General features: G+C 38.1%; 2 protein-coding genes across 2 annotated transcripts in view; both read right to left on the reverse strand.

Annotated features, from left to right (window-relative positions):
• Positions 1-15,778, reverse strand: part of prc1b (protein regulator of cytokinesis 1b) — a 291,205-nt gene that overhangs the window by 253,522 nt on the left and 21,905 nt on the right. The gene's annotated exons all lie outside the window — the stretch shown is intronic.
• ndufs3 (NADH:ubiquinone oxidoreductase core subunit S3) lies at positions 511-6,989 on the reverse strand. The gene is made up of 7 exons (XM_062422794.1): positions 6,885-6,989; positions 5,387-5,452; positions 4,352-4,449; positions 3,971-4,120; positions 2,515-2,640; positions 1,509-1,628; positions 511-821 (listed from the first exon to the last, which is right to left on the reverse strand). The coding sequence occupies exons 1-7, from the start codon at positions 6,937-6,939 to the stop codon at positions 651-653; spliced, it is 786 nt and encodes a 261-aa protein (XP_062278778.1). The 5' UTR covers positions 6,940-6,989; the 3' UTR covers positions 511-650.

Raw genomic sequence — 15,778 nt, forward strand, 5'->3', positions numbered from 1 at the left:
ATTTCATCCCACTGTTAGCAGTCAGGGTGGGAAATATGGTAAAAACATCATACCACGATTTATTTCAGGGAAGGATTACAATCCACGATCTTATCACGCTTATTTTTCATGTTGGTTTTCTATTTTACAAGTTTACTGAACAGTGCTCAAGATTCAAAAAACATTATTGTCCATCGCATAATGAAAAATAATTACATTTATCTTAGATTAGGGGCTCACGAACTACATGTAATCATGTAAAAACGTGCATAAAATTACATTAAACAAACTATTCCATAAATAAAAAAGAGCAGGTGTTAAAAAGTCTATTTGGACTAAAAATGGATATTTACAGTAAAACCAAACTAATTTCCCAGCTGACATTGTGTAGAAGTGTTGATAGTAACTATTCCAACAATAACAGCAGATCATGGAGACATTTTAATCTCTCACTATCTAGTATCATCATAACGCACAACTCTAGTTATGAAAGCTGCTCCAAATAAAACCTCCACACACACACAAGAAAAATCACTTTAAGATGGTTTTTAATAGTATTGTTATTTACATAAATATTTCAGGTGGGTTTCGAGGGTGTTGAGAGTCCCAGAATAACACAAACAAACAGAGAGATGATGATGTTGTGTGTTTGTAGACTAAACAGAGGGACGTCACTTCTTCTCAGGGGCCTTGTCTCCGGCCTCCAGCTTGGGAGCGGCCTCTTTGGGCTCTCGGTAGGCGGGGAACACTTCCCAGGGCGTGTTGAGGTCGAACTTCCTGAACTCCTGCGACAGCTCCACCGGCTCCGCCACCACGCGCTTCACCTCATCATCATAACGCACCTGCAGAGATAAACACACGCTTCAGTCTGCTGCATTTTAAAGTCGCACCTTCACTCAAGTTTTAATGGAGGGAGAAAGGAGAGATGTCATTTTAAGGATTTTAACAAGGTAATTTAACCTATTAAACTCCACATGATTGTATATTTATTGTAGTATAAGCTTTTTATGTATCTTAAAATATGCCTGGAGAGGATCAGGATCTATAATTAAATGCTTTTACTTGATTTAAAAGTATGTAAATGGAAGAAAAGAATGGCAGGTCCGTTAGAAAATAAAATAAAAAGCCTTTCTTTGTCTAGACAGCCTGATCAAATTATTCTAATCCTGTGAATGTGGGCTTCTCATCCTCAGACAAAGTAAGGGTAAGACAGAGGGGAAGAATCTGACTGTTTTCAAATAAATAATTAATTTTATTCAATTTCATTTCAAAGTCTGCAGGACATATATTATTCTTTCTGAAGTCGCGGGCTGCCTTAAGATTTTTCAAGGTCTGTAGGAGCTTTGGATTTATAATAATGAAGTAAAAATAAATAAAATAAAACAGCACAGTGTCCAGCAGAGTTTGAGATCCAAAGCGTTTGTGCACAGCTTCCCTCCTGTCTTGTCTCACAGACATCCTGCCAATACTACCGCTGTTATATTTTCAGAGAAGAAACAAACAGCTCTCTGGTTGCTGGCAGGACTCACCTCGACGAATCCCGACAGAGGGAAGTCCTTCCTGAAGGGGTGACCCTCGAAGCCGTAGTCTGTCAGGATGCGTCTCAGGTCCGGGTGGTTGGCGAAGAACACGCCATACATGTCCCAAACCTGCAGGAAAACACACGCTTTACTCTCAGTATGCAGGCCTGTACAAACACTACAGGAGCTTTAAGGGCCGTCCACACTAAGAACGATAACTATAACAATCTGAGCATGTTCCAGCTGTGTCTGCAGCTAATGTAAATAGATACTGATGAGCTGTAACTGCTGTATGTTGTACAGAGAAATAAAAAGAAAGGCGCTGATTCAGTGTGTTGATCAGAACTATTTCAGACCTAAGTTACATATATATATATATTCTTTCACTTTAATCTGTGCAATAACAATATCAACAACATCTCTGGTATATTACCACTCAATACAAATATTACTCTTGTAAATAATGTCAGGATTATTTTTATTATATATTTCCTACTATTATTGTTCTTATTGTTTTTCATATGTACTATTTATTGTTGTTTATTCTTTTTCTTATAGATGCTCTTCCATTTTAATGTCCACTTGTTGCTGTAATAATGCAAACTTCCCCATTGTGGGACTAATAAAGGAATATCTTATCTTATCTTATCTTAGTTGCTGTGATGTTTCAGTTTTTTTACGGACCAAACTGAGCCGACCCACAGCAGCAGTAAAAGAGGAAACACACAGTATCCTTGTATGAAAGGGGCTATACAAATAAAATATAATTATCATCATCTAAAGAAATCACCTCTGGGTGTCAGGCTGCTGTTTGGTTAAAAGGAAGGATTTTGATTGGCTGTCAGTGTTTCTATCGCTCATCAAATCGCTCTGAGACTGATCCCAAAGATATCGTTCACCACTGTCGTTAGTGTTATACTGCTTGGTGTGGACGAGCCTTTAAAGTTACGTGACATCACTGATTATTTCACTGCTGTGGAGAATTTGAAAACATCATCTGTGCCGAGTGACTCACCTCCCTCTCGTACCAGTTGGCGGCCTTATGGACGGAATCGGCGGAGTCCACCGGTGTCAACTCGTCTGTGTACGTCTTCACGCGGATACGAGAGTTGTAGCGCAGCGACATCAGGTTGTACACGATCTGTGAAGCAGCGCACACACACACACACACCATCACAAATCATACTATGAATTATTAATTATGACAGCCTGTGCACAAAAAATGTTAATTTTAACCATAAAACAAGCCGTTTAAGAGGAGAGTGTGATGCTTTCCTGTCCAAGTGTTGCTGTGAACACACGAAAAAGCCTCTTTTAGATCAAAATGTTGCATTTCCATCACATCTGAACAGCCGTGTAGACTAACCTTGTCCCACATGAGGAAACAACACGGATTAATCAAGTTGCTCTTTGTCTTTCAAATGTGAATAGTTTTAAATCCAGGTTAAAAACATATTTCTCTTTTCATGTGCTTATGATTGAGCTCTTTTAAAGTTCATCTTTCATTTGCACTGTATGTTATTTTATTTATTCTAATGCAAATCATTATTTTATGCTTCACTCATATTTTATGCTCTATTTTAGTTTAGCTTTTTGTTTTTTTGTACTTTATTTTCTTTTTATCACAAAAGGGTTTCCTTGTTTTTAACTGTATGTTTTAATGTTTCCAATTTTTACTGTTTAATCATCCCCTGATATTTTGTTGTTATGTAAAGCACATTGAGTTGACCCTGTGTATGAAATGCAATATATAAATAAAGCTGCCTTGCCTTTAATGTTGTGTGTCTCTGATATAAATGAATGAAGGAAAAAGCAGAAAAGGAGGCTGAAAACTTCACAGTGCCTCTCTGCACTTAGAATAAGACCTAAAGAAAATAAAGTTTTAGTTCTGATACTCACACTTTCTTCTCTATTTGTCTCTTTAAAACAAGCCTGACTTTGTTTTAAACATTAACAAACAATGAGAAATGTCCGACAATCATCCCAATGTTGATATTAGAATATTTCCTTTTCTTTTAACTTGTTTTATTTAATGAATTGGCACACAAGTGGAAGCAGCTACAATGTCTGTGCATTGTAAGTAAGCGCCCCTAAAGCATGCACTATCACATTTTATGCTCTATTTTAGTCTAGATTTTTGTTTTTAATTGTATGTTATACAGTTTAATATTTCGGTTTTATGTAAAGCACATTGAGTTGCCCCTGTGTATGAAATGCACTATATAAATAAAGCTGCCTTGCCTTAAGTTCCTGAAAACTTCCCCTGACTATCCTACAAGAACTAAAGTATGTCCTGGTTCCTCTGCTGAGAAAATGCTGGTTTAGTTCCTCAAAAGGTTCTCAGTCCACTGGAAACACCGTGCAGCACAAACGCCCCTCTTATATACTTTAACTATGACTGTAACAACGCTATTATGATAACATTGTGTCAGTCACTTTCATACAAGCATTTTTTGGCAAACAGTTTGTACCTCGAAGCGGTTCTGTCGTGTTGGGAAGTCGACAGCGGTCAGGTCGATCATGTTCCTGTGCTGGGCGTTGGTGTGATCCCTCAGGAACGTCAGCACGGGGATGACGCCATCAGGAGCGATCATCACCTCCAGCTCATTGAAACAGGTAACCTACACACACACACACACACACACAGTTTCACCTCTGTCACTTATCGGGGTATCTACATTGACTTACATTCATTTTCTGGAGATTTATCCTGACCCAAACCTTAACCACTGACCCCAAAAATCAGCTCTCCCTCCCAAATAAACATGTTAAATTTAGTTTGAGTCCTTTTAAGTCATTATAAGAGTGAGTAATGATGAGCTCAGAGGCTCATTACAGGTGCATGAACTGACCTCGACCTGCTGGACGTATTTGGGCATCATCTCAGCCACGTACTCCCCGAACGCCGTCAGCTGGTTGTGAGTGACGGCATCCTTGGGTCTCACGGTGGCTGCAGGAAGGACAAGAGAGGGAAGAGGTGTTTTAAAAAAGTGTTCAACCACACAGCGATCGCTCGTCATGAGCCTAAAACACATCAAGTTTAAAAAACAAACTTTATAATGAGGATTGTTCTCTGTGGAGCTGCTACTGCTTGAAATAACTAACCTGTCAACGTTAGACAGAATAAAAGCAGATTTTCTTTTTTTAAGTTACCAAAACAAAAATTGATGAATCTTAAATAGATTTTTTATTGTTTTAGAACATTTAAATGTTTTTCTTTTTCTTTCTGTTGAGTATTTGTTTGTAAGTTACTTTTTTTAAATTGTTTCATATGAAGAATTATTTTCACTTATTTTTCTAATCTTTATATTTGGCTTGTTTTGCCTTTTTTAACTTTACAGACACTGATTTTATTTACTGCTACTGGGGATTCTTTTAAAGAACAATCAAGAATAATCTCTGACTTTTTTTTAAACTAACAAATCATTGATAAAACAGGTTGGGAACATTTAGACAGTACATGACCCACAGAAACAGATTAATTTAATGAATGAATGGTTTTATCTTCTTTTTTTTGTATGTCCCCTGTAAGTTTAGCCCCAGTTTATTAATGTTTGTCACAACATCAGAGAGCAAATAATCTGTTTTATGAAAGATAAACACTTGACAAACTTTAAAAAAAAAAAATAAAAAAAAATTTAAAAAAAATTAACACTATGTTGTAGTTGATACTATTCTGATCATCTGGATTAAAATATATTGTATCTGCTGCAAAAAGTATAAACAGGCATTTTCAAACAAGATGGTTAGAGGACATTTTGAGTGTATTAATTAAGCATAGTACAACTTGCCACTGGTGACCACAGATCAACAGTTAAATAGGAGACAAGACAGTTGTCCTATTTGACCGCTGATCGATCAATAAGCATCGGTCCGTCTGTACTCACGGCTGGTTTCTGTGGTCGAGCTCTGCAGGCGGCTCTGCTGCTGGAGGAGACATGAAGTCCTTGCAACTGGAAAAAGAAGAAAAAAATCTGAATCAACACCTTTACAGATTACCAGTGGTGGAAGAAGTACTCAGATCCTTTATTTAAGTAAAAATACCAATACATTAATATAAAATACTCCATGACAAGTACAAGTATTGCAGTAAAAGTACTGCAGTATTATGAGCGATGTAGTATGCAGTATTACAGTAAAAGTACTGCAGTATTATGAGTGATGTAGTATGCAGTATTACAGTAAAAGTACTGCAGTATTATGAGTGATGTAGTATGCAGTATTACAGTAAAAGTACTGCAGTATTATGAGTGATGTAGTATGCAGTATTACAGTAAAAGTACTGCAGTATTATGAGCGATGTAGTATGCAGTATTACAGTAAAAGTACTGCAGTATTATGAGTGATGTAGTATGCAGTATTACAGTAAAAGTACTGCAGTATTATGAGTGATGTAGTATGCAGTATTACAGTACAAGTAGTGGTTTGGTCCCTCTGACTGATATATTATTATTATGACATCATTAGATTATTAATAGTGAAGCATCAGTGTTAGAGCAGCATGTTACTGTTGTAGCTGCTGGAGGTGGAGCTAGTTTACACTACTTTATATACAGTTAGCTAGTTTAGTCCAGTGGTTCCCAACCTAGGGGTGGGGCCCCTCCAAAGGGTCAGCAGATAAATGTGAGGGGTGGTGAGATGATTAATGGGAGAGGAAAGAAGAAAAAACTAAGTTCTGATACACAAATGTGTTTTCAGTTTTGGGCTTTTTCTCTAATCTTAAGATTTTTGCTGAAATATTGGAACATTTGAACATTTATTGAAATGAAACCATGTGAGAAGTTTAGAGGGACAAAAATCACTATTTGTCATCTATAAGAATGTGTTGTTTTTTAAAAGCTTGTTGTATTATCCATTGTGTCAAATATTCTCCTGAAAAGTAACTAAAGCTGTCAAATCAAGTAGTGGAGTAGAAAGTACAATATTTACCTCTGAGATGTAGAAAGTAGCATCACATGGAAATACTCAAAAGTAAAGTACATAAGTATGTTAAAATTGAGTAAATGTAAGTTATTAGGCTGTTTTCCACCACTGTTGATTATTGAATAACAAGTTATATACAGAGAGCTGCAGAGGAGCTGACATATATATATTATTGAGTAGATGCTAATATACACTTAAACCTACATGCACTCTGAACACCTCTATATGATGCATATAAACAAATTAAACCCTTAAAGTATAAACAAACACACAGTTTGTCCCTGCTGTCTGCCATGTAAGCTCCCTGTAGGCTAACCATTAGCATTAGCTTAGCTCGAAGGTCAACCTGATTAAACCTCACCGTGTCTTATTGAGCTGCAAGGAAACACACTGCTCACATACTGAACCAGTGCTGCTAACAGTCTGTACAAGAAGAAATAGTGGTTTCTAGTTTCTACTTACTGTTGAAGCTCTTTCCGAGACCTCCACGGACAAATCGCACCAACGACGCCGCCATGATTGCTCTCTTCTTCGGGTGTTTCTCTTCGGGAAGAGAGGCAGCTGCTGGAGGTCTGTCGCCCCCTATCGGGCCGGAAGAGAAATGCGACGGAGGTCAAAATCCTCCTTTTTTTGTACTGTGTGTCACTGTCACATGGTAGCACAGTTGTTTCTGATGAAGCTTTATTATAAAAATGTAAAGCAACCTTTTTTTTTTTTCAAAACTGTCACTTCAGTCATTATCAGTGTGGATGCCAGCAAGAATATGTACAGTCCAGTCAAAATGTGCATTTGGTTAATTGTGCTCGATCAAACATCATATTATATTATATTTAAAAATAATAAATAATAATAATAAATGCAGACACACACACTTAGTTGACGCATTTGTTACTTCTAGGCTGGATTATTGTAATTCATTATTATCAGGCTGTCCTAACAATTTGCCAAAGCCAAGAAAAGACTCGCTTATCTCCCAGCTGAAAGTCGTGTACTACATGGCAAAAAACGGCATCAGTTTACTGGGTTAATAGATTTATTGAGATCATTAAAAGCCCCTGATTTTGAAAACAAGGCAAGTTTATACAGGTACAGTGAACTGGTGAATGATATGGAAATTGCCTTGGAAAAACAGTGATTAAGAAACTGCATGAAAAAATCTGGAAAAGTGAAAAGATATTTCAAAAGATACTTAAAATGTTATGGTTATGAATGAGAGGTACAAACTGGGATTACTGTAAATCTCAGACAGTTCTACATGTAAGGAATAAGTAGAATACCACAGGCATCTGTTTTTGAGCCATTCTTTATTTATTTAGTTTATTAAATTATTATTAATATAATATACATTTTTTAACATTATTTCTAAAATCAGATTCAGTGTCAATTTAGAGTCTCCAATCAACCTAACTTGCATGTTTTTGGGACTGTGGGAGGAAACCAGAGCACCTGGAGGAAACCCACGCAGATACGGGGAGAACATGCAAACTCCACACAGGAGGAGATCTCTGTGAGGTCTCAGTGCTAACCACTGAGCCTCCGTGCTGCCCGCTGCCGCCGTTCATTGTCTGTAAAATATATATACATTTTTTAACATTGTTTCTAAAATCAGATTCAGTGTCAATTTAGAGTCTCCAATCAACCTAAGCTGCATGTTTTTGGGACTGTGGGAAGAAACCAGAGCACCTGGAGGAAACCCACGCAGACACGGGGAGAACATGCAAACTCCACACAGGAGGAGCTCTCTGTGAGGTCTCAGTGCTAACCACAGAGCCTCCGTGCTGCCCGCTGCCGCCGTTCAGCCCTCGTTGCCTTCCTCTCTGATGCAGCAGCAGAACATCCTCCTCATCAATGAACAGAAGCGCTTAAAGCCCTTCTTCTTCTTGTTCTGCTGGGGCTCTTTGTCATCTGAAAATCAAAAGAAAGTTAAATACTTTACCCGTTCTCGCTGCAATGAATAACAATGAAAAAGGTCTTATCATTTCATTTGAGACACAGTTGGAGGTGACCATTTCTTACCAGATGTGGTGGCAGTGTCCTCCTGGTACATTTTACAGGGAAGGAGAGGGAGAGAGAGCTGACGTTGTCTACTGAAGGGCCAGACAAAAAAACACACATAGTTAAAATATTAGTCCTGATGTATCATGATGTACATAATCCTTTCTAATCTGCTCTAATTGTGTCCTAATATATCCATCTGTCTCCTCTGATGAGGAAATCATCTTACCAAGTCTCCCTCGGATGTCTGACGTCCTCATACCAGGGCACGCAGGATTTAGGTGGTGCGGAGCGAACCTTTCCCTCTTCGTCAGCCTGGTGGGTGCTGGACTCATGAGTTCCATGGCTGCCAAAAGAAAAGTCACATGGTTATATTCAGAAGTAATTTGTGTCAGATTTTGTTAATGATAATAATCCAGGACATGTCGATTTTTTTAAGGATAATAATTAATTTTAAAAACAGGCTGCAAGAAGAAGTGAAAGAAAGAAACTGATGTGTCAAAACCTACCTGTACCTGAGGAAAAGGCTGCACCATGCTTCAGCTGCCTGGCTGGTCCATGATTCAGTGACTGTAATGGTCTCTAGATCGCTGGTGTCTAGTTCACTAATCTCAGTGAGCTCTGATTCCGTGTCTCCGATGCTTTCTAGATCGCTGGTGTCTATTTCACTTAGCTGAGAGAGCTCTGATTCACTGTCTTCAATGGTCTCTAGATCGCTGGTGTCTAGTTCACCTATCAGAGTGAGCACTGATTCTGTAAATCCAATGCTGTTTAGTTCAGGTGTCTCGCTGGTACGTGGTTCACTTAGCTGGCTGCTGCTGTCGTTCAAACTTTCATGGCTGCCAAAAGAAAAGTCACACTGTTATATTCAGAAGTAATTATCACCAACTGAAACTGAATAAATAACCTCAGTCTTAAAGCCTTAAATTTGACCAACAGCAAAAGTGTGAAGAATATATTAAACAGTGTGGGTTTATAACATTAGCATATCTGGCTAACAAGCTAATTTGAAAATTCAGATAGGCAGGGTATCGACATGTTAATTGTTCTTTTACTACTTTTGTCAATATAATGTGATACATTAGCTTTCCATACGCCTATATTGTCTGATAGTTTGTTTGCAAAGCAGTAATATATATAGATAAAAATACTTACCATGAGGTATACTGTTGGTCGCTCCATGTAATGAAAGGATGAGCGAGGACTTCATCGGGCGTTAGCCTCACATTTGCATCCAGCTGAAGCATTCCCTTCAGCAGGTCAATGCACATCTTCTTCTCCTCTACTTCCACCTCTCTCATGTCCACCAGGTCCAGCTAATGGAGGAAACAAAGAGACAATTCAACAGCAGTCAAGTCAAGCTTTGTGATCAATCAAATCATGTGATCTTCAGCAGGTACAGTATCATCTACTTAAACACTTACATGTTCCACTTCATCCAGGCTGTGATAGTGATATAACTTGCGGCCGTAGGAAAGTATGTTGTTGTCCCAGAACTCCGCACGTGTCTGAAAGAAGGTGAATTAGGTTTTTAGATACTAAGAAACAATAAACATACAATCTTAATTAAAGAGAAGAATGATGACTTTGTGGTCTTGTGATGTAAAAATGTTTTCATTTGACCCTAATGTAATTCCATACCTTCAGCCTCCAGTGTCCAGCAGGGTCTTGGACAAAATATACTTTCGAGTACATCCCAGCACACAGAAGATGGTCTGGAGGAACTCCAAATAGATCCACCATGCAGTCCACCTGGAGACAAAACACAGCATTACATCAAGATATGCAGCAGGATGCAGTCAAAATAATATTCATTATGAACTAGTAAAGTGCACTTTGAGGTGCAAATGACTTTACAACTGTGAGAGATGCTGCCAGAACATAGACAGCACCCTGAATATTCTGCTTCATGCAATATAGGATAATGTAAAAGTAGATCTTATATGAAGAATGTAAGAAAGAAAGCAGTTAACTCAGACTTACTGTGTCATAATCAAAGAACCCTGGGAAGAGTGATTCACCAAGTGCTATGTAGCCCATCACCACACCCAGAGACCACATGTCGATGGCCTCTGAAAATGGGAGTCCTAACATCACTTCTGGAGCCCTGAATATAAAACAAATGTATAATACAGAATGAGGAACACTGTCATATTTAAGCAGATGGCAGAAATATCCTAAAAGTAGTAGAACAATGATTGATGATGAATGTTGCTCACCTATAGTGTGCTGGCTGGTGAATGTCACCCTGCTCTGCTGTACGACTGTGAAAAGCGACCCCAAAATCAATCAGCTTCACAGTGAGGGGCTGCACGTTCAGCATGATGTTGTCGAGCTTTAAGTCTGAATGGATCACGTTGATATCCTTCAGGGCTTTCAATCCACTGGCGCACTGTGAGGACAAAGATCAGACATTAAATTCACAGAATGCATCAACACAGACAGAGTTGTGTGTTCTGATGCTACTCTATCCATACCTGTTGGATTATAGCTCTAACTTCATCGAAGTACAGAGGGGTGAAGTTCCTCTGGTCCATTAAAAAGTCCCTTAGTGTCATCTCCATCATTTCAAACACCAGAGCAAGTCTCTTGTCTCTGAGTTTGAAAGAATCAATGAATCGGACGATGTTGCCGTTGTCCAGTTTCATCTCCTTGAAATAGTTCAGTACAGTCAACTGTGGATAAATGAGAACATGACAAGTTTAACGCTCGCTCACACACAACATAATCTCTGAACACTGAGTAACTTAATAAAGTAACATACTTCATCGTCCAATTCGCTGCTATCGTTTGGGATCTTCACTGCGACCATTTCGTCAGTGTCCACTTTGGTGCATTGAAGCACTTCTCCAAAGACTCCCTTTCCCAGTACAGTCACCAGCTCGTAGTTTTTAGGTAGCTGGCGCTCGCTGGAGGGGAGTTTGTTCCTCTTCATGAAGATTTTCTTAAACATGGCTAGAAAGAAAATGTAATGAAAATCATCATCTAATAATAAACATCTCAGTGTTAAACTAAACTGATCCAAACTAGCTGCTGGAACTTTAATTTCATTTTTATTTTACACACAAATGAATTTAAATCATTTCATCTATAAAATGTAAAAAAAAAAAAAAAACAGTATGTAAGGGTTAGTGTTTTTATATTTCATCGTCTTTCCTCTTCTGATTCTAAGACATTTTTCCACATCAAGAAGAAAGGAACCATCGCATACCTGTATCTCAGATGATTCTCAATCAGTTGAGTTTCTAGGATCAGTCGATAGGTCGATTTTAACTGTGTGTCTTTACCTGTGTGTGTGCACTCTGGTTGGTCTACAGTTAAATGTCAGGAGGACTCAGAAATGGAACATATGATCTAGGCTCTCATTATGATGTCATCGTCTACAGTCGTGTCATAAAGCAGGGTTCCAAAATATGTAAATGAGCTAATTTTGATTCTAAAGGAACTAAAAACATGCAAAAACAAAAGCTGTGCACAAAAACATACAGTCACTTCACTTATTGTATAATTCTTTCCATGAACTCTTGCAATTGGTTTTAGACCCGTCATAGACGTTGGAGGATGAAATGCTTCAGTTGCTGTGAAATCATGATAAACATCCAAATTTGATCAAACTGCTGTCTACTTTTACTTTTCTTTTGTCTTTTTAATCTATTTTAACCTAGTTTATACTCTAACTTTCAATAAACTTTTCTCTTTCCTCTCTCATCTTACTTATTTATTTCATTATTTTATTTATTTACTTATTTTATTTAAATTGTCTAAACATTTTTATCATTCTTATTTTCTCTTGCGCGCATTGGTCTCAATTTTTGTCTTTTAATTTGTTCTTAGTTTTTTATTCCTTTTCTTTATGTTGTCACTTGTTCTGTCTTATTATCAGCTTGTCAATCAACCCATTGTACACTAGCCTTTATGAAAGGTGCTATATAAATACAATTTTATTGATTGATCAAATTTGACAGTACACATGAAAAACTAAGTGAAAGCAGAACAAAGTTTGAAAGACACTAGTTTTAAAGACAGAGTGGAGTTGGACCAGGCGGGGAGTTCCGGTCCTCTGAAATGATGCCAACGCGGAAGTAACTTAAAACTGCATTCTATCAAAAGGCCACCAGGGGGCGACCGTTTTGGTGTCAAAAGGACTTCCGTCTCTATACAAGTCAATGGAGAATTCACCAACTTTTCACTTGATTTCTAACCTCAGTAAACGTTTTCAAAATGTGTTTATGGTCTCAATCGCTAGTTTAAAGCCTTCTTCAATGCAGTATGATGTTCATTTGTGAAATTTTGGCCTCCCTGATTTTATATTGACGATAAAGCAGGGTATGCATTAGGGCGTGATTGACAGGTTGATTGGTTCACAGGTTCAGGAAGGCGCCTCATGCTCCTCCTGATGCCCATATAAGTAGAATCAGTGTTTTTATTTTTCCCAGCATGCACCTGAAATGTTCAAGATGGCGCTGCCCAGATCCGAAACTATTCACTACCGAGCAGCAGTCCACAAACCAATGGGTGACGTCACGGATGTTACGTCCATTTTATATACAGTCGGACACAGGTTGTAAATGTGCTTGATATTCAGAATAAAAACTGTCATACTACAGTGCAGCAGTGTTTTTATAGAGTATTTATATCCTGTGTGAATATTCAAATATATTTAATCTGATGTTGCACCAAATAGTTGTGCAGTGTTTTGTGTAAAAATTGTACGTTTTGTGTAAAATGTAAGGTGTCAGATCAACCCAACAAGTAGCTGAACAGTCTGCTTGTTTAACAGTAAGAGTGTAAAAAGTTTATAGTTTACATCTTGAGAAATGCAGATTCAACATCTCCTCTAGCCTGAAGCCTCATATAAACTTTACATCTACTTTAAATAATCAGTTTAGTTTTAGATCTTTTAATAGTCAGTATGAACAGGAGGAATGATTAATAAGTATTAGCATTAAAATGCACTTAAGCATAAAAAGTAAAATAACTGCTACTGAAGAAATGTGCTGCCATGTTTTTTCTTGGGAGTAAAACTTAAAGTTCAGTTTAGGGGATTTTTATGCTTTCACATCAGTTCAAAGAAGGAAGAAATAAAATAAATATGAAACATAAAGGGGAAGAAAGAAGGAGAATAACTAAATAAATTCAAGTCTTATGCAGGTTATGCAGTATTTTAGAGACTCTTAAAGGTTGATACTGTCAATTTACACAAAATGATCACTTTAATTATAACAATAACAATTATCCCTGGTGCAAATATTGATAAAAAACATTATCTCATAAATGTGACCTTATATGACTCTGCCAAGCAGCTATAGCTGTCAGATAAATACAGTAGAGAAAACAGTGATTCAGGAACTGCATGACAAAATCAGGAAAAGTGAAAAGATATTTCAAAAGATACTTAAAATGTAATGGTGGTGCATGATAGGTACAAACTGGGATTACTGTAAATCTCAGTTAAACAGTCAGTTCTACATGTAAGGAATAAGTAGCATACCACAGGCATCTGTTTTTGAGCCATTCTTTATTTATTTAGTTTATTAAATTATTATTAATATATTATACATTTTTTAACATTATTTCTAAAATCAGATTCAGTGTCAATTTAGAGTCTCCAATCAACCTAACTTGCATGTTTTTGGGACTGTGGGAGGAAACCAGAGCACCTGGAGGAAACCCACGCAGATACGGGGAGAACATGCAAACTCCACACAGGAGGAGCTCTCTGTGAGGTCTCAGTGCTAACCACTGAGCCTCCGTGCTGCCCGCTGCCGCCGTTCATTGTCTGTCAAATATATATACATTTTTTAACATTGTTTCTAAAATCAGATTCAGTGTCAATTTAGAGTCTCCAATCAACCTAAGCTGCATGTTTTTGGGATTGTGGGAAGAAACCAGAGCACCTGGAGGAAACCCACGCAGACACGGGGAGAACATGCAAACTCCACACAGGAGGAGCTCTCTGTGAGGTCTCAGTGCTAACCACTGAGCCTCCGTGCTGCCCGCTGCCGCCGTTCAGCCCTCGTTGCCTTCCACTCTGATGCAGCAGCAGAACATCCTCCTCATCAATGAACAGAAGCGCTTAAAGCCCTTCTTCTTCTTGTTCTGCTGGGGCTCTTTGTCATCTGAAAATCAAAAGAAAGTTAAATACTTTACCCGTTCTCGCTGCAATGAATAACAATGAAAAAGGTCTTATCATGTCATTTGAGACACAGTTGGAGGTGACCATTTCTTACCAGATGTGGTGGCAGTGTCCTCCTGGTACATTTTACAGGGAAGGAGAGGGAGAGAGAGCTGACGTTGTCTACTGAAGGGCCAGACAAAAAAACACACATAGTTAAAATATTAGTCCTGATGTATCATGATGTACATAATCCTTTCTAATCTGCTCTAATTGTGTCCTAATTTATCCATCTGTCTCCTCTGATGAGGAAATCATCTTACCAAGTCTCCCTCGGATGTCTGATGTCCTCATACCAGGGCACGCAGGATTTAGGTGGTGCGGAGCGAACCTTTCCCTCTTCGTCAGCCTGGTGGGTGCTGGACTCATGAGTTCCATGGCTGCCAAAAGAAAAGTCACATGGTTATATTCAGAAGTAATTTGTGTCAGATTTTGTTAATGATAATAATCCAGGACATGTCGATTTTTTTAAGGATAATAATTAATTTTAAAAACAGGCTGCAAGAAGAAGTGAAAGAAATAAACTGATGTGTCAAAACCTACCTGTACCTGAGGAAAAGGCTGCACCATGCTTCAGCTGCCTGGCTGGTCCATGATTCAGTGACTGTAATGGTCTCTAGATCGCTGGTGTCTAGTTCACTAATCTCAGTGAGCTCTGATTCCGTGTCTTCGATGCTTTCTAGATCGCTGGTGTCTATTTCACTTAGCTGAGAGAGCTCTGATTCACTGTCTTCAATGGTCTCTAGATCGCTGGTGTCTAGTTCACCTATCAGAGTGAGCACTGATTCTGTAAATCCAATGCTGTTTAGTTCAGGTGTCTCGCTGGTACGTGGTTCACTTAGCTGGCTGCTGCTGTCGTTCAAACTTTCATGGCTGCCAAAAGAAAAGTCACACTGTTATATTCAGAAGTAATTATCACCAACTGAAACTGAATAAATAACCTCAGTCTTAAAGCCTTAAATTTGACCAACAGCAAAAGTGTGAAGAATATATTAAACAGTGTGGGTTTATAACATTAGCATATCTGGCTAACAAGCTAATTTGAAAATTCAGATAGGCAGGGTATCGACATGTTAATTGTTCTTTTACTACTTTTGTCAATATAATGTGATACATTAGCTTTCCATACGCCTATATTGTCTGATAGTTTGTTTGCAAAGCAGTAATATATATAGATAAAAATACT

This window comes from Scomber scombrus, chromosome 1 (assembly GCF_963691925.1).
Source record: "Scomber scombrus chromosome 1, fScoSco1.1, whole genome shotgun sequence".
Lineage (NCBI taxonomy): Eukaryota > Metazoa > Chordata > Actinopteri > Scombriformes > Scombridae > Scomber > Scomber scombrus.

Excerpts from the sequence above, each read along its gene's own strand:
- ndufs3 (XM_062422794.1), bottom strand. The coding sequence starts at position 6,939 with ATGGCGGCGTCGTTGGTGCGATTTGTCCGTGGAGGTCTCGGAAAGAGC. Across the intron at positions 5,453-6,884 it reads TCTCGGAAAGAGCTTCAACA|TTGCAAGGACTTCATGTCTC; the intron begins GTAAGTAGAAAC and ends TTCTTTTTCCAG. Across the intron at positions 1,629-2,514 it reads CCAACTGGTACGAGAGGGAG|GTTTGGGACATGTATGGCGT; the intron begins GTGAGTCACTCG and ends GTTTTCCTGCAG.